This window comes from Phalaenopsis equestris, unplaced genomic scaffold (genome assembly GCF_001263595.1).
Source record: "Phalaenopsis equestris unplaced genomic scaffold, ASM126359v1 Scaffold000194, whole genome shotgun sequence".
Classification (NCBI taxonomy): domain Eukaryota; kingdom Viridiplantae; phylum Streptophyta; class Magnoliopsida; order Asparagales; family Orchidaceae; genus Phalaenopsis; species Phalaenopsis equestris.
In genome coordinates this window covers 217,672-237,954 of record NW_018164636.1, presented here as the reverse complement: position 1 = coordinate 237,954, position 20,283 = coordinate 217,672, and the positions used below count along the sequence as shown (strand labels likewise).

The 20,283-nt window shown below is 33.2% G+C and overlaps 1 protein-coding gene across 1 annotated transcript; it reads left to right on the top strand.

Moving 5' to 3' along the window:
• Window positions 1-5,664: 5,664 nt before the first annotated feature.
• On the top strand, window positions 5,665-7,998 carry LOC110022515 (SEC1 family transport protein SLY1-like). Its single transcript, XM_020721491.1, has 2 exons — window positions 5,665-6,026; window positions 6,106-7,998. Exons 1-2 carry the CDS (start codon window positions 5,996-5,998, stop codon window positions 7,938-7,940), a joined length of 1,866 nt encoding a protein of 621 aa, XP_020577150.1. The 5' UTR covers window positions 5,665-5,995; the 3' UTR covers window positions 7,941-7,998.
• The last annotated feature ends 12,285 nt before the right edge of the window (window positions 7,999-20,283 follow it).

Below are 20,283 nucleotides of genomic sequence, written 5' to 3'. Positions count from 1 at the left end.
CAAGTCTACTATGGATGTTATACATTTATTGAGAGGTTTGATAGAAAAGTACTGAGAGAATAAGGAATATCTATATATGGCTTTTATTGATTTAGAAAAAACTTATGATAAGGTTTCAAGAGAAGATCTGTGTAGTTCTTGAGAAGAAAGGTATTGATATGACTTAATTCAAGTCATTAAATCTATGTATACTAGAGCTATTACTTGCGTTCAAACATGAGGATTGACTAATTATTTTCCTATTTTAGTTGAATTACATTAGGGATTGACTTTAAGCCGCATCTTTTTTGCTTTAATTATGGATGCTCTTACTGTACATTTACAAGAAAATGTACCTTAGTGTATGCTTTTCATTGATGATATCTTTTTTTTGTGGATAAAACTAGAGAAATAGTTCAGGAAATACTTGAATTATGGAAGTCTACATTGAAGTCTAAAGGCCTTCATTTGAGTATATCTAAAACTGAATATGTGGAATGTAATTTTAGTATATGTGGAATGTAATTTTAGTATGTGGAATGTAATTTTAGTAGTAGTTGGTCCAGTGGCAGAGTTGTTACTACGGGTGATCAAATCACTAAAATGTGTGATTTTTTTAGATATCTTGGGTCTATATTTTTAAGTGGCGGTGAAATATATGGGATATTATTAGTAGAATTCAAGTTGGTTGGTTGACGTGGAGGAATGTATCGGTCCTATTGTGTGATAAAAAAGTACTGCTCAAATTGAAAGGAAAATTTTATAAGATGGTAGTGAGACCTGCAATGCTCTATGACACAGAATGTTGGCCTTTAAAAGGGAAGCATAAAACAAAGTAAAGCGTTGTTGAAATGAGCATGCATGGGTGGATGAGTGGCTTGACACTTAGAGACAAAATGTGAAATGAATATATCTGTGTTAGGGTTGGGGTAGCTCCAATGGCAGACAAGATTAGAGAGAGTCATCTTAGATGGTTTGATTAAATTAAACGTCAACCGTTTGTTGATCCTGTTAGGAGAGCACATGTTTTAAACTCGGTTTATGTTAAGAAAGATAAAGATAGACCTAAAAAGGTTTGGCTAAATTGTATAAAAAATGATCTTAATATATTAGAATTAAATGAAAATATGACACTCAATAAGAAGCAATGGAGAAGAAGGAATATTGCAGCCGACCCCACTTAGCGGAATAAAGGCTTGTTGTTGTTGTAGGCTTCTCATCATACTCTTGATGGGTATAAGGCCTACTCCGTCGTTTAAATTTAGTTAGATTCTTAGGAGACTTAGACATTTCTTCCTCTAACTTTAAGGCTGTTAAGCCACCTTCGGCAATGCAACACATAGATTGCGGACAAGTGATTATTTATCGGGTTGGGTCAACCATATTCACGACCAAGTAGATTTATAAAATCTTAATTTTGTATAATGATAGATTCATGGAATCCTGATCTATTTTATTTCTACCTATATATGAGTTTTTTTGACCTACTGTTGACTACCCTCTTTGGGCCCTTTTTATTCTCTTTTATTGAGTAAATTGTACTCGTCTTGTAGACCATTCATGTTGAGGGAAGTGCTACATGTTGGGTTACAATGGTTCATCGACTGCTTGATAATCTAGATCTATTTTGATACATGGAGGTTATTCCTACTGAGATGATAAAAACAACCTTCACATCCTATTTATACAGAATAATATAAAGCAAGCATAAATTCTCTTATCGTGTGTTTTTCTAAATATCCTCCAAGATGTTATTGACTATGAAGGTATGTAGTCGTGGGAGATCTCTTTGAACTAAAAACAATTTAAATTTGATTTTATCTTTTGATTTATATATGAAAGTATTTTATAAAGATTTCCTCATATATTTACTTGGGTTGAATACAATTTGATTTATTTTGGACCAATGTTCTGCACTTCATGTTTCAGATACTGTTTTCTATAAGACATCTTCATATATGTCCTTTTTATTTGCTTGGTTCATTTTTACATTTCCTCGCTATGTTTTCCTGAGCATAAGTTGTGGAAATGGAGTATTGAAAAGGCAAATGTGAAGAGGTGTTTCATTCAAACCAAAATGGGGCGCGAATAGGTGGGTAATTTGAAGTTAAAATTTTCCTTTAAGTCTCTATTCATTTAACCAATTCAATATGCTTCTAATTTTTTGTGGCTAGCCACCAATTCTTAAAAATGCAATCTTCATTAATCTTAACAACTCCTTGAATTCATACACCTTAAATTTTTCTTAACATAATTACCTTTGCATTTAGAAAATTTTAATACCTCTTGAAAGCTATGCTTACATCCTTTAAAAATCTAAAATTAATTTATATCCATATACATTTAGGAAAAGATTTGATTCATTATGATTGGCATGATAAAGTTGGGTTCAATTTCATTTCACAATGAAAAGATGGTTATAATATGAATATAAACTCATAAAATAATAATTTATAAACTAATATTAAAACTTCTAATAAGATGACACACAAGTAACATCTAAAATAAAGCAAGTATTTTCATGCCAATTTTCCACATTAGATAGCTATGATATATGAATGCAATTGAAAAAACATATGATAGGAATATTAGTTATGAAAAGAGACCCACAAGTTTCTTAAAAAACAAAAAGTCCTTGTAGGAGCGCAAGTTGACAAATTTGTATAAAAAAATATAAGATAGTTGTTATATCTAATATTAAGATGAATAATAATGATATACTTTTACTTTACATGAAATCATGCATAATAATGAGCATAGTGTAATTTGGATACCATATTGGTGACAAGTATTTCATTAGGCACAATGGTGATGATCTTAAATTTGGCGAAGCCACTTGTGGTGATTTAAATTATGATTGCTACTACCAAGAATGTGATGAGTTATGTATTGAGCGATATAGAATGTTAAACGAAGTATTTACATACATGAACAAGGAAGGGTGATAAGTTATATTATTATAATACAAATGATATAACTAGTTATTCGTTGAGTAATTTGTCATAGATGATACAGTGTTACATGACAATTCATTAAAATGATCACAAGCATGCATATTTTTTCTTTTCCATGTATTAACTTATATGGTGTATTTTGTATAACATGTTTGTTTTATTGCACATCATATTATATTCCCATGTGTGTATTTGGTTTAAGCAAATGTTAAAAATCAAGTGGAGGAAAGATTGTATCATTTAATTTTTTTTGTGACTTTATTATGTAAATATTTTATTTTATATAAATAATATATTGTATTTGTTTTAATGATGTAGATAAGAGAACAACTGTGCTTATTATACAAATAATTTTTAGACTATTAATAGCACAATCATTATAAATGAGAGTTTATTGATTATAATTCACTATTTATCATCCTATGTTGATTTACTATCTTTATGTGACTATAAATATAACAATAATTACTACAAGTTAATAATACCTTTTACTAGGGACATTATTTTGGAATGTATGATAATTTTTTATCAGAAAACACATAAAAATTTTTGTTAATCTTAACCAAAATTATCGAACAGTTAGAGAGATTTTAACTGGATTTATTAAATCCATTGTCAAAATTTGTAGAATTTAACCCTTTCATGATTTACTATATTTGGATTAACATAATTTATTAAATCCTTGGTTTACTATATTTGGATTAACATAATTTATTAAATCCTTGGTTTACTATATTTGGATTAACATAATTTATTAAATCCTTGGTTTACTATATTTGGATTAACATAATTTATTAAATCCTGCTAATTTAAATGTCATTATGCTTTTAGACATTATTTTGAAATATTATATTTGTACATTTTTTTTTCTGTCCCAACCTTTTCCCAATCAACCTTACTCATGACTCTTTTCTTAGATCTTCCAATTAGAATTTGAAAGGGCTTGTATGGTGATAAATTAGATTTAAGTTTAATAGGATTTAGCAAATCTCGGTCTCCTAGAAGGGTTAAATCTCAAAAACTGTTTGGCTACAGATTTGAAAAATCCAGTTAAATTTTGTGAAACTGTTTGATAACTTATATAATGATTTAAGAGTTTGTTACATTTATTATAATAAAAATCATAATTAAAATTTGATTATGTCGTTATTATGATTAAATTAACTATTTAATTTAATTTAATTTTTTAATTATACAAAATAATAATTAATTATTCACTAAAATAATTAGTTTTTTTTAAAAAAATATTAAACTAATTACTTATTAAACAATTATTTAATGTTAATAAATTATCAATTATCAATTATTAACTATATTAATTAAGGCAATATTTTAAATTGATTAACTATTAAATAATTTAAGTTTTAAAGTATATTTTTTATTTAATAATTATTATAATTAAATATAAATTATATCTAATGATAATTAATTTGATAATATATTAAAAAAATAATTATAAATAAATTAAATTAATAAAATTAGCTTAAAATTAAATTAAATTAAAAACAAAATAATCATTCATCTTCTCTTCTCCTAGCTCAAAATGCTCACCCACATCCCAAGAAATTATTACATCTGGATTGCATGTGTAGATGATAGTATTGATAGTATTGTGGGATATTGTACTATAATATCCCTACAATGGTACCAATACTACCACTAATATTACCATTCACACATAATTTGGATGTATCTCATCCGGATTAGTGTTGGGCGGGTCAGGCTTGGCATGGGTTGGGCTTAATCAGGCTTTGACTAGTCAAAGCGGGTTCGGGCCGGGCTTGAGCCCGGTTTTTATTTAAGAAACATAGCCAAGTCGCCCGCTCCATAGGCCGGGCCGGCCCACAGGTCTTAAGAGAAAAAGCTGAGAGAAAAATTAAGAATTATATGGCATGTATGTAAATCACCACTAATTAATTCATTTTTGTTTTTCAAGCCGGGGCTTATGTGGGCTGCCGGATTGTGATAAAATCAGGCTTGTACTGACCTGCTAAAGTTTTATTTTTTCCCATCTATCTCTGCCTCTCTAAACGGGCCAATTATGGCAAGCCCACTGTCAAAAAAGCTCGTTCTTCGCGAATAATTCGTATTTGGCTCGTCGTGGAGTTCGTATTTGATTCGTTCGATAAGCAAACGAGATGAATATGAAACAATTTTTTTTTCATTCAGTTTGTAAATGAACCAAACACGAACAATCATATTTTAAAAAATTAAATCCTATAAACTATAATATGAACTTCAGGTTCGTATCTTAGCTTAATTTTTTTTTTTTTTATATTTCTTTTAGATTTATTTAGTTTCTTTGAGTGAAACCTAATTTTTAGAAGTGAAATCTCGCATATTGCCTCTAGATCTGAATTTTTTTATGGATGAGATATAATATTATGATTTTATTTTGAGTGGTGTTTCGGCTATTTTGCATTTGTGTTGTGATTGATATATGTTTAAGCATTAATTTCATATATGTTTAAGTTTTTGAAAGATTTATAACAATTTGAACAATTCAAGTAATACAAACAAATTTGTAAAATTTTAAACAATTCAAACAATTTGAATGATTTGAACAATTCAAACATATTTCAAATAAATCAGCTTGAACACTAGTAACTTCAGGAACAATTTCAAACACATATAATTTCAAACGAACCTAAAACACAGTGTGTTCTGCTCGTTTTGAATTCGTTTAACCCATACGCTCGTGCCACCACAATCAACGCTAATCCGGATGTATTGATTTGTTGTCGCGGCCCCATGGCCTTTCGTGACCGAAACATCGCGATACAGAGACCGGAAACTCCCATCTTTCTTCTTTTTTCTTCTTCTTCTGCACTGCGCTATATCTTCCTTTTCGCGTGAATCGCCCATCCCCAATTTACTCCGGAATTTACGGACGGCCAAAATCAGTAAAATCGGGAGCTTTTTTTTTTGTTCGAACTGACCGTGTAGCAGGATTTAGGTCAAATCCAGGTTAAATCCTGCTCTAAATACTTTACCAGACAGCCCCAAAGTGTTTTCTTTTTCTCCTCAACCCTAGACCCCTTGCACTCTTTGCTTTGGCATCCATGGCGCTGAATTTACGGCAAAAACAAACAAGTATGTCTACTTTTTCGCCGTTTAGATCTTGTCACTCGGATTTCATTGGCATTCCGGTTTAATTTGTTTTGTTCTGCAGGCTGTATCATACGAATGCTGAATCTGAATCAGCAGCCGAGCTCTACGGCCGTCGCCGGCTCCGCTACAGAGGAGGTTTACAAGATCCTCGTTCTCGATCGCTTCTGTCGAGATATACTGTCTCCATTGATCCACGTCAAGGACCTCCGCAAGCACGGGATCACTCTCTATTTTGTCATAGATAAACAGCGGCAGACTGTGCCCGACGTTCCGGCGATCTACTTTGTTCAACCTACTCCAGTCAACATCAGCCGGATCGTGGCAGATGCCTCTCGTGGCCTTTACGAGAGTTTCCACCTCAATTTCTCCTCTTCCCTTCCTCGACCCCTTCTCGAGGAGCTCGCCGCCGGGTCTCTCAAGGCTGATGCAGTCGGTCGTATCTCCAAGGTCTACGATCAGTATCTGGAATTTGTGACTCTAGAGGAAAACCTCTTCTCTTTAGGGCAGCGCGATATCTACGTCCAGCTCAACGATCCCGCCGCTGGAGACCAGGAGATCGAAGGCATTGTGGAGAAGATAGTCAGCGGGTTATTCTGTGTTCTTGTCACGCTTGGTGTCGTGCCTGTAATCCGTTGTGCAAGTGGCGGTCCCGCTCAGATGGTTGCCGCCGCTCTTGACACGCGTTTACGCGATCACTTAGTTACGAAGAACAATCTTTTCTCAGAAGGTGGAAACCTTATTAGCTCATTCCAGCGACCTATGCTCTGTTTATTTGATCGAAATTTTGAGTTGGCGGTTGGGTTACAACATGACTGGAGCTACAGGTCGCTGGTGCATGATGTCTTTGATATGAAGCTCAATAGGATCAGTGTACAGGGGGAGAAATCTCAAGTAAAATCCTATGAATTGGATGATTCAGATCCGTTCTGGGTTTCTAACAGTTGGTCTCCTTTTGAGAAGATTGCACTAGAAATTGATAGTCAGCTGAACAAATATAAGCAGGATGTGGAGGAGGTGAACCGGCGTACAGGTGGGCAAAAAGGGGCTGAATTTGATGGCACCGATTTGATTGGAAACACAAAGCACCTGATGAATGCTGTTAATTCACTTCCGGAGCTTACTGAGAGGAAGAAGGTGATTGACAAGCACACAAATTTAGCCACAGTGCTGTTGGGTGAGATCAAGAATAGGGCTTTGGATTCTTTTTGTAGTTTAGAAAGTGAGATGTCAGGTAAGGGTAGTGTGGACAAAAATCAACTTCTTAGTCAACTTAAAGACAAAGGTACAAAGGAGGATAAGCTTCGGCTAGCCATAATTTACCTGCTCTCCATGGAGACAACTCCACAATCAGAACTTGAATCAATAGAAACAGCTTTGAGGGAGTCTGAAGTGGATACAAGCGCATTTCAGTATGTGAAGAAGATCAAATCTTTGAACATGTCAATGAATTCGTCTGTGGCTTCTGCCAGCAAGAGCAACATTGTGGATTGGGCTGAGAAGCTGTATGGACAGTCCTTGAGTGCTGTGACTGCTGGTATGAAGAATCTACTGTCAGGAGCAAGGCAACTAGCGCTTACAAGAATAGTTGAAGCACTAATGGAAGGGAAACCAAATCCTGAAGTGGATTCTTACCTATTATATGATCCTCGTGCACCAAGATCTGGAACTGGAGCGCAATTGAAGGGTCCATTTAAAGAAGGGATTGTTTTCATGATAGGTGGAGGTAATTATGTAGAGTACAGGAGCTTGATGGAGCTAGCACAGCGCTCACAGCCCACAAAGCATATCATGTATGGTACTACTGACATACTTAACGGTGTGGATTTTGTTCAACAGCTTCAAGTTTTGGGTCAAAAGATGGGATTAGGAAATAGTGGCATAAACCCATCCCAGTGAGAGATGAGAATTCACATTTTTTTTTCCTTTTGGTTTTATTGATGGTGCTTAGAAGTACAGAAAAGAAGTGCAGAAAATATTGGAAAATATAAGTTAACTTCTGGGCCGAGCATAGTTGAAGTTCTGAAGGTGGCATCAGGACTTTTTGGTTGATGTTGATTTCAGTGAGCAGCTTATGCATTTTACCTGATTTTGGCATTCTTAATCCAAAATATGGTTCGCACTTGTTTATACCCATACCCTTCGTGCCTGCTATTTTCAATTCATTTGGAATAAGAGATCTGTTATGCTAGAATTTGCTCTTAAAAATTAGTAATTTTGATGTTTTGAGTATTTATCTTGTCTTCCTATTCTTCTGGTTTGTATTTTTTTTATTCTTTATTTCATGAGCTGAGGGTGTCTTTGAAGCTTAATTACTACTTGAATATACCATTATATTATGACTGGATTGTTGTTTTCCTTTGCAAAAATTAGTCTACCTCCGCGGTGCAGTTGAAATTTGCTTTTTGTCCGAGTTTTTTATTGCCTAAAGATCACTTCAAAATTTTTCACTTTGGTGTCCATTGGTCTTCTCTGCTATCATTTTCATTGCAAGATGTTGGCACATGGTTCTTCTCGTTGAAACCAATTTATTTTCGTCACCTTTGTTTTTGCAATTAAAACTAAATCAGCTATCATTTGGCATGATTTTGTAATCAGAACTAAATCAGTTTTCATGTACCATGCTTTTTTGATTAAATATCAAGCTCAATGTGCAATCAGAATTTGTGGTTTTTGAATAAAAGAAAGACGTATTTAATAGGGGGATTTGCATACATACCATGCAATTTTATTGCAATTATATATCTAACACCTAAACTTCCCTTTTTGCATGCCTACCACGCCTAACGTTGGACAACAACCAAAATACCACCCTACGGGCGGTATGCATGTGTGATATGTATGTTGAATTGAGTGGTGTGTATGTTGAAGTCCCTTATGGGTAATGTAAACCGATAAACTTGCTTTTCATTTTCATTTCTAAGTAATTCATATTTTTAAGCTTATAAGTAGCATGCATTTTTGGAGCGTCAACGTACCCATCCAATTCAACGTTGGAATGAAAGAGTCAATCATTTCCAGATGATGAATCAACAATAAGTATTGGTCATTTTGACATCATTTTACTGTGAGTGATAAAATTGTAGTATTACATAGAATTTTGTGCTCAGAAATTACTAGTTGTTTAAACTTGATATAATATCATCTGATAAAATTTTCAACTTTTGTCCGACGAGTTCTGAAGCTGAAGCATCATCAGCTTTTGGCTCTACCATCTCTCTATATCCACCAACAAATGTCATTCTTTGACTAGCTTTTCCAACTGATTGTTTTCCTCTTGAAAGTAAACCTTTGTTCACACCACATTCCTTTAGTACTGTTTCCAACAGACTGTTTGCCTGCATGCCAACCCGTGGCCCTAAATAAAAATCCATTTTGCTTTCATCTTCTTAAAGCTTAAAGCTCAGATCCATTAATGTATCTTCAGTAAAAATACCATCCATTTAACTTGAATTTTCAGTAGATTATAACTTAGGTTTATTTTTTCTTTTTCGACGCAGAAAGACATTCGGGCTGCAACTCATGTTTTATATTTTTGCTTCAGTTAACAATTAATGGATGATTCAAATAGTTTACTTGGAGCTGTTAATTAATGAAATCACAATTCTGCATCTTAGCATTGGTTCATAAACATGCCTCCAGTGCTCCTCTATTGGAAAAGATGGTTTTTTCTGCATATTATGGCACATCTTTCAAGTTAATTCTATGGGGCTTTTACATTCATACCACCCAATTTATACGAATTTTTAAATCTGGCACTTATGCATTCATACCATCCAAATCATCTATGACATCAAAAATTTCATTCAAAAAGTAGCCACTACATCTCTAGTAGAAATCAACATTAGTAAGAGAAAAATAAAATCAGATAATACTGAACTTTCTTTACAATATGAGCAAACAAGAAGATTTGAAAGCCTGGAGCTTATCAAACAACACAACAGTCATTATAAGGTATCTTTGTTGAATTCGTAAACAGATAAAGTACTGCTCTTTGATATTTGGTAACACCCACAACAACTGAAGAAATTGGTGCAGCACATTGTCATGCCTGCTTCTTCCATAACCACCCAATCCACTACATCAAAAATTAGAGAAGATGTGCAAACCATTTCCATCACCATAGCACACTGTACGAGGTGAGGGAAGGTACCAAAACCTTATTTCTTCTTGATTTAGATGCACAAAAATTCTTGTGCTGCTATATCTGCATTATTCACTGAACACCAAGATGGAAATGCAGATCTTAATCTGTTTTTTAGTCTTACAAGTCATGGAACATAGAGAACAAAAGATCCAACAATTTCTCCATCCATCAGACAGTTCATCAACTTTATTTTGTGTATTAAAATACAGAGAATCGGAAACTTTAAATTATGTGTTCCATTTAAATTTCCGCAATATACAGAGAGAGCTGAACTAAGCAAATGGTACCTGTCAGAATCCAGAAAACAGCAAAACATTCTTGCCTCCGCAATATCTTCCTCCGTTTTAGTTGGCCGGAGTCTGTTTTCAACTCCTCGCTGGCCTCCTCCTCCAGCTTCCATTCAGGAGCAGGGGTGCAAGGTCTGCCCCCTTTTCGCCACCACAAGCTCTCTTTTAGCTTTATACTCAACTTATCCTGCTCTCTTGCCGACCCTTCATCCAGGAAGTTTGTTCTTTGAATAAAGCGGGAAGAGACGTGTGAGCTGCCACTTGTTCTCTCTCGGAAAGCTTGATCAAAGGGTTCTAATGGACAGAGTTAGCGCAAAGGTCACAACATAGGGGATAAAGTGCCGGTAGGGTGTTATTTTTGTTGTAGTTTAACGGTTAGCGTGGTAGGCTGGTAAAAAGGGAAGTTTAGGTGTTAGATATGCAATTCCTAAAGAAGCCCCTTCCTCAAAACAAATTACGACCTCAGTAGAAATTTCTTATATCTTAGGTATGCCTGAAAGTTTGATATCCATAATAGTTTCTTACAAAATCAGATAAGCAAAATAAATGAGTATAAATAAATCAAAGGTTAAACAACTTATTGTAAAGAAGCCTTCTTTAAGTTGTCAGGGGAAATGCAGTGCTTTATAGCCAAATTAGTACACCCCTTGAGTTGAAGGAATGTGACATACTCGGCAACCGTCAAATATGGAACTATAAACCTTTTGCTTTACAAGTGTTGCTTCTCTCTTCTTAATTGCCCACCTTATTGTTGACTTCACAAAATAAATCGGGTTTTCACTCTCTAATTTATATTGTTTTTAAGACAAACATACACATGATTAGATGGCAAGAGAACACCTTCTTCCTTAAAGGATTTAGTGGATGAGTATGTCACGTTCCTACACAAATAGAAGGTTCTTACACAAATATCCATCATATCAAAACACCGAAGACAAATATCCATTTCATCAAAAGTTTAAAGAAGTTTCCTATTACGTCAGAAATTAAAACATGATTAAGCGCGACTTGAAGTAGGTGATAAAGAAAAATTGGAAGACAAGATCAAGACATGTGTCATGATAAATTGTTCCACTGCTTTGACCCATTGAAAATTCAACTTGCCACCAGCTAGGAATTGTCTTGGACGATTCCAAAAACTTATGATAGGAAACAACTTCGTCTTTCAATTGTTGAACTTATCAATGAAAATAATCTATGACTTCATTAAAAATTGCATAAAAATGATCCCCAATCAAATTGTCTTTCTCCTCGAACCAAGTAAAAGCCCAATTACCGCGAGTTGGCTTTATTAAAAATTGCATAAAAATGAACATCTTAGAAAACTGTCGTGAGGAATTTGTACGGGGTGTTTCAAGTTTCTTATGCAAGTGCGAGCTTGTGAATATGAGCCCATATAGGCACAGGATTTTGACCTGCTCCTCCCTCTTACCTCATTGTTTGGGAAGGCTGAAGAAAAATCCACTGAATTAACTCCATCTTAGTTAGAGATTTGATTTACTTTATGTCCAATGATGACCTCCGGATCAACTAGCTATCTAAGAAGATTCATGAAAGTAACTTGAATATTATTTTATAAAAGAATTCTTTATAAATATGTATTATAAATTTGCTTGCTAAATAATTTAATATAGATTTAAAATTAACTATTTCTTTCTAAATAATTTAATATAGATTTAAAATTAACTAAGTTGGAAGTGTTGTTAGTTCAATTGGCAGTGTTACAGACTCAGTAATCGGCTTATTCACAACAATCATTGGTTCATTGCAAGGATGTTGGCAAGACCCTGGGTGGGGACTAAATAGTAGCCTCCATCACTTTACTTGCCTCAACCTCAACCTCAACCAATCTCATCCTTTTTGCAAGAAGTTTATTAGACTTTGGTCCTTCCTCTCTCTTTCTCTCTTTGAATTGCGTTGATTGACATTTTTTACATTAGTAGCTTTTCGTATGAAACATTAATAGCCTTCATAGAAGGAATGCTAGCCATTCAAGTTCAGAGGAATTTGTAGAATAGCTCGATTGTAGAAGACGAGGGAACAAAACCCTGAACTGCTGAAAGAAACCACACATTTATGGGTTGGTGATGATGTGCACTCTTTTTGAGTTAAAGCCATTAAAGTAGTACACTAGCTATGACAGGATGGTAAATCCTGTCATTTTTTATTTTCAATAAAATGATATTTTATTTAATTCTTTGTTTTTTTAAGTCATTTTTTAAAGATACAAGAGAATTATATAACTAAAATATACAATAAAATATCTCAAGTTTTTGGCTTAAGCAAAGTTGTCTCGATTCAAGACGCATGTCATAGCATCCTCAATCCAAGGCTTACCCAGAACAACTTGCTTTAGCTCAGAAGTTACTCTCCCAAGCTCAAAAGTTACCCGCCTTCGTTCATTCAAACAAGTTGGTGATTTCATCTATTTGATCGATGACTTCATCTAGTGATGGCCTCAGTCAATATTGAACATGTACTCTTATGTATTTTGGCTATGCACATCATGTACTCACATATAATTTTTTATTTTTGTACAGCTTGAAAGTAGCTTCTCTTGTTGCTTTCAATTCTTGGCTTAAATCTACAAATAGAGGTTCAGTGGATAGGTCTGTCACATTAGATCGTTTGTATGTAAGTCTTGTACTTTTGTTGATTCTCTTAATTTTTCACTTTCTTTATTTTTTTGTTTATGTAAGGTTTTAGCGATGTCGATGAATAAATGTGGATTAAGCACTAATAATTCTATTATGAATGCTTTGAAACCTTAACGAAGTAGTTCTGCTATAAGAATTTTATACCTTTTTACTCTTCTGGAGAAGGGAAACGCAACTTTATAGTTGTTTTAACTTTGTATGATAATGCATACTAGTTTTCATTTGATTTGATGGGTTCTCACAGATATTTAGTACTTATTTAATATGGGATTAAACATATTGGATGGCATTGGAAGGACAAATTTATCCCATAACGCAACACAAACAAGTGAAATTTTAATTAGTATTAATAGAGAATAATCAGCTATGAGATAACTCAACTTTTTCGTGGGCTCATGTATTTATTGGATCTTTTACAACCTTTCTCTCCATCATCAAAAATCTATACTGACAACTTAAAATTCCAAAGCCTCACATGCTTATTAGGTGGCAGACTTGTAGATGTAAAGAAGCTTTTCATATATGTTTTGAATCATGATATTTGCGTTATTTGTATGAAATGGAGTAGCTGTCTACTAGATAAAAACCCCATCAATACCTTGATAAAATTTCAAATGCAGAAAGTTTTCTTGTAGCTTCAGATCATTCATTTCATGTTTCTACTATTTCTTTTATTAAGTGCTTCAATCTTGTTTGCATTGGTCCAAGTAAAAACCAAACCTCAACATAAAGTGCAGCAATGAGAATGTTAGATTTACTCCCTATTTCACGCAATATAACATCACTTTTGCTTTTATGGAACTTGTTTCTAGGGCTGTGAATTTCGGATCTAGATTTGATCGAAATAAATGAGCCAAGCTATGAATTGAAGCTTTAGATCAATTTTTTTTCGAGCCAATTTCAGTTATACATGGATCAACTATAATTGATTTGAGATCGGCTCATAGAATTATATATATATATATAATCCCAAGTAAAATTAAATAAAACTTTTCACCAGCCAATTTCGAGCCGATTTCAAGTTGGAATGAATCCAAATAACTCGATTTGAGCCAGTTAGTTTCATTTTTTTAGCCCAATCGAGGCAATTCCGAATTGAAACAGACCCAAATAACTCAATTTGAGCCGGCTCGTTTTGATTTCAACCTAGATCATTTCGAGCTGGTTCGAGCAATTTCGAGCCGGCTCGGCTTGAAATTGAATATAAGGAGCCACCAGCCGTACTAAATCTATTCGAGGTGAGATTTCAAAATGACCACAACTCGGCTTGAAATAAGCGAGATTTCAAACTGACCTTGAAATAGGACCGACAACGGCCCTGCTGTTTCAGCTGACGTAACCATCAGTTTCACCATACCGAGCTTTTGGTATTGCCTTTTCCTTTGATAATGGCTCCTAGATGTTTGCTTTGCATAGGCTTGTTTCCCCTTTTCTCCATTCAAGATGATTAATTTGACATTGATTTAATAAAGAAAATTTAGCAACCAGAAAACTTGCATAACATTTTGATTAAAACTCTCACTTCTTTATCTTTACATTAATATGGCATTTACTTACATACAATCCAATTCCTATGTATTTACATATCTAACCCATAAAATTTACTTCTTTTTTTTTATATATATTTACGCCATTACGCCACTCAAATCTTTCATATCATATCAAAAATATCATATTTACGCCACCCAAATCTTTCATATCATATAAAAAATATCATTATTTTACATATCATATCAAAAATATCATTATTTTAATTTTTAAAATCTGAAATACACCTCTTCATAGATATGCAATATGGCATATTATGTAAAAATTGAAGTTTAGGTGTTCGATATGTACATACATAGGAATTTAAATGCTATGTAAATCTTCCCACATTAACTATCAAAAAAACTTGCTGATGTATATAATACAGTACTTGCTGCAATACCAGTTCTCTGTTTTTCTGCATATGTTAATGATCACTTATATGATAATAGTTAGATGCATATAATTCTTAAATTTTTCTTATAAAAAATTAAAAAAATATATTAACATAGTCGAATGTAAATGAGACAATGATATACTTCCAACTTAGAAAATGAATAAAGAGAGAACCAAAATGAAGAAAAGATTCTCCTTCCATGGTTCTCATAGCTTGAAATTATTTAGTTGGACCCAATCCATTTGAATTCTATAGATGAAGTTCGGAACATAGTTGTCAAACCTTCTTAAATTATACTGAATTACCGCTAGAAAAGAGATTTTTATTTTTCTTCTGTCTTCTTGTTTTATATATATATATGTGTATATTGTTAAGTGGAAACAGCCAAAAGCTGGAGGACTTATTTTTGTGAGGAAGATGCGGCGGCTTTCTTCATGGAAGATTAAAGGCATCTACATCAGTCTGTGTTGTTTGCATTAAGGTCACAATCAAGGAGGAAAATTGGTATTAAACTTATCCCAAATGTTTTTTTGACTTTTTGTGCTTGTGAAAGCATCTCATTTGTTTTAGCACTTTGCTTGTTCTGTAGCAATGACAAGCTGCCACAAGACAAAATTCTGAAATTATTTTATCATGGGGATTTGATAGATAAGCCAAAATGATGTGTTGTGATTAAATTATGTTTAATCTAATATGAACACATTAACTCTATCTCTCTCTCTCTCACGCACACACATACTTGATTGACATGTCCTCTTGATGGTGAGGTGCCTTTAGAGGATTTGTTTGCTTGGAAGGCACGTGTGAGAAACTTTATGAGGTAATCTTATTTGTGAGCTTTTTCATTTCATTATCCTTGGCATTTAAAATTAGCTCATATCCTTTGGTGGTGTGCATATTATTTATCAATCTACATAAACGTACATCTCTTATTCTTTAGGGTTCTAGATCTATTCGTATTTGTTTTTGGGGTGTAAGAATTTGTTTGTGGGGTGTCATTAGGAGTGTAAACAGGTCGAGCCGAGCTAAATTCATGCCTAACTTATGCTTGACTTGTCTGGTGGCTGGAAAGAAGAGGGGATTGCCACGATAGCTCTTCGGAGATGACATCAACCTGAAAAGCAGTTGGCTTGTGAGTCAATTTGCGGGCCGATGAGCCGAGCCTATAGAAGCTTGAACTCAAACTTGAGCTTGAGCTTGAGCTCGCACGAGCTCGTTAACAAATCAAGGGAGCTAGCTGAACTCACTTACACGCCTACATGTTCTACTTGCTCCTATTGGCACTTTCTCTTGAACTGAATTAATAGCCTCTCCAAAAAATTCATAAAATAGATACCATATTTATTTCAAAAGCAATAAGGTAATCCTACTATGCCACAACTGAATCATTTCAATTTCATTATTCATAATTTGATAAATATTGATGTGGCAACTGGCAAATAATGTTGATATTAAACTTTAAAGCGCTGTTAGATATGTAAATACATAAGAATTGCATGGGTATGTATGTAAATTTCCCAAAAATTAATATAAACTTTTTTTAATATTATATATAGTTTGATATATTCATGACACATCATTTTCAGTCCTAATAGTGCTGGTTCAAGCCCCCCTTATTCGGATGAGAAATTATAGATGCGGTGAAAGGTCGCCTCCTTGCTAAAGACAAATAGGCCATGGCCATTATCAAAGCCATGCTGAGATATTTATGAAGCCGATACCATATTTTAGCTGACACAGAGTCCATCATGCGTTCAACTATTGCCTTTGGGACCATTTATATATAGCATATATGGCTTTATATGAAGACATGATGGCCATAGTCTCCAATCTCCATCGTGGGTCCTCTTCTTCTTCCTCCATGACTACATGGATGTAAATGATAGAAAAATTTTTGAGAGAGACGTAAAATATTTGGTTTTGATTCGAAGATTATGGATTTTTGCTCGTGAGCCTTATTTTAACTGTGTGGTCCAAGGTCGTGAATGAACCAACTCATTCATGTTCGTTCAAATTAATAAGCTTGAATAATTTTTAAAAACACAAATTTTGAATGAAGTAAATATGAGCATCATTAAACTTGTTCATTTATGTTTATCAACAAACTCGTTCGTTGTACACCAAGTAACTTCTTTAATACTCAATAATAAGTTTGAATATAGCTCATATCATATATGATATATTATTTAAATAAAATTTGATTAGTTATAATTTATTTAATTATAGATTTAATAATTCTATTATTATATCAATAATTTTTTAGATTAAATATTAATTATATATTTATTTTATTATTATTTATTAACTATCTGAAAACTAACACGATAAAATTCTGGAATTGAAGATCGTTTTTTGTTCATTCTCTTTTAGTATGTTTGATATGACAGCCTTTAATTTTTCTCAATTATTTATACAATTGATGAATGATTTCATATTATGAGATAGTTTGTAATAATAGTTCATTTAATTTTTTTGCAGTTGTTTCAGTCTTTTTTTTTCTCTTAGAATTCATTCTTGTGAGAATATATCTATTTCAGACACTAGATGACAACATGTGGGTTAGTTTATTTGCTTATATAATTTTCTTAATTTATTACTTATTCATATTTATAAAATTATTTATTTATTTTTTTTATATAAAAATCTATATACTCGTTCAAATTACAGCTCGGCTGGGGCTGTGGTGGGGTGTGACTACTTAATTGCTCTTTCTCTAATTAAACTGTACAACAACAACAAAAAAACCTTAATCCCATTATGTGGGGTTGGCTACATGAATTTTTTTTTTCCATTGCGTCCTATTAGTGTCCTATTTTCATTTAGTTCTAATAATTTAAGATCATTTTTTATACAATAAGCCCAAGTGTTCTTAGGTCCACCTCAATGCCCAAGATTTTCTCGGTCTACCTCTGTTTTTCTTAACATAAGTCGAATCTAAAACATTTACTCTCATAATCGGATCATCAGAAAGTCAAACATAAGAAAATTTAAACAAACCGAGCTTGAACAATATGTGAAAGCTTGACACAAGCTCAAACTGAACAAAAACAATTTATAGTTGTACCAAGCCAAGTTCAAACTATAATATAATCGGCTCGATTATGGCCCTATATCTGGAGCTATAACTTTTTTTCATAGATGGAAGAAGACAACTAGGTCACTATGAATTCATCCTTCTCAGATAAATTTAGGGTTAATTTATTTATGAGAGAAGATAGCATAATTTTTTTTTTCGGTCAACTAATACAGCTTATAATTTCAATAATGCTTGATTTATTAATGAGAATGCAACTAATATATATGTATATACAATTCAAGCACAAGCCAAACACAATTTAATTAAAAGTATAAAAATATTTGTGAAAGCTCAACTCCAGCTCGAACTACACATGAACAATTTATAATATGACCAAGCGAAGTCCATGGATCACGCCCAAGGAATAGAGCATTGGTCGGATAAAAGAAAAGAGAGTAGAAGCATGAGATACAAGTAATATTATATTTCTAGGAACTTGTCCAATAGTTCCTTTTCGTGAAAATGACGTTCATATTTGTAAGCCATAGGAATGATATAGTAAATTAAATGATTGTCCCTCCTTTAATAGGAACGCTGTCGTCATTTATGAATAATTACACCTTTACATATTTGTAACTTGCTTAGATATACTTTAACCCTATAACCACTGTTGGCGTCGTTCTATGTTTGTAATTTTATTTGACACCATTTCGTGTTTGTAACCAGCTGGTTTGATCTCTTTGGATTCATTCGATCAACCAAGAGTTAATCAACCGATTAAATGATTTATAGTTGTCTTCTCCAAAGAAATTTCCGCAAAGGCTTGTTGCACTTGGGAATGATTGTTTCATCGGGCAAAAGGCACGTTACCATAATTTAACAGACAGATTTCTTTCGATCAATGAGCCTGAATAAAAAGAATCCTCTTGGAACGACAGTTGATCTTTCCAATGTTAGATGTCGGTTGAGTTTATTGTTTCATCAGGCAAAAGGCACGTTACCATAATTTAACAGACAGCTTTCTTTCGATCAATGAGCCAGTATAAAAAGAATCCTCTTCGAACGGCAGTTGATCTTTCCAATGTTAGATGTCGGTTGAGTTGTCAACAACAGAGCATGCAGTGTTCTTTGGTTCGGTCAGCCAAAGATTCGGCCGACTAGTGCAATGACGAATATTTGCACTTCTGCTTCTTTCCTCATGCAATCCGTTTGATTTCCTCGAGATTTGTACTGCCATATTTCTGTTGACCTCACTTTTGGTTGAGGTCTAGAAAACTTCTTTAGTAGTGCAATCCATTTGATTTCCTCGAGATTTGTACAGCCATATTTCTGAAGTATGTGTGTGTGTGTGTTATAGAGAGAGAAAGAGATTTCTCCCTATTATTTTGATAATTTATTTATCATTTTATGTCCAATTTTAATCAACATCATTATAATAAAATGATACTTAATTTCATCATCTTCTTCTTGTGTTATTCACCCATCAAGCATATGACATGCAAAAATTGAACATTATGAAAGTATTTTTTAGAAATGTATGTTAACCAGGATATGCCCACCAATCAAAATCCAAAAATATTTCAAAGTCTTCATACTTTGAAATCATCCAAAGAATTATCTTGAAATCATGATTGCCACTAGCTTGATGTTTCATATGAAATCCAATAATATACATAAAATTTAAACTAGAAAAAAAAAATCTACAATTTTGCACGTAATTATGAAATTTTTAGAAGATAATGAAAATTTAAGAGAAATGTTAAACTCTTCTTAATGACCCACATTATAGACACATGTTAGGCTCAATTTTAATAAAAGTATAGTACTTCTATTTTATTGCTGCAATAGGGATACATTTATATGGAGTTATATTGAATTAATATTTGTGTATTGTATGACAAAAAATGATGTGATTTTTAAGTATGTGAAGGTAACTATGTGAGCTAGCTCACTTTTAGTCCACCTATGCAAGCTAATCTCAACATTTTCAAGTAGAACCCAAATTTAAAAGACCAAGCCTAGCCTTGGAAAGCTCAAAGAATGTTTCCCATCAATTAAATGCTTAGTAAAGATTGATGGATTAAAAAAAAAATCTAAGGGATATTTCATTTCTCCAAGCTTCATTAACACAACACTTAACCATGAAAATTATGTGAAAATTTTATTTTTCACTTTGTAATTTTTACTTATTTTAATAATGAAACATGCAGA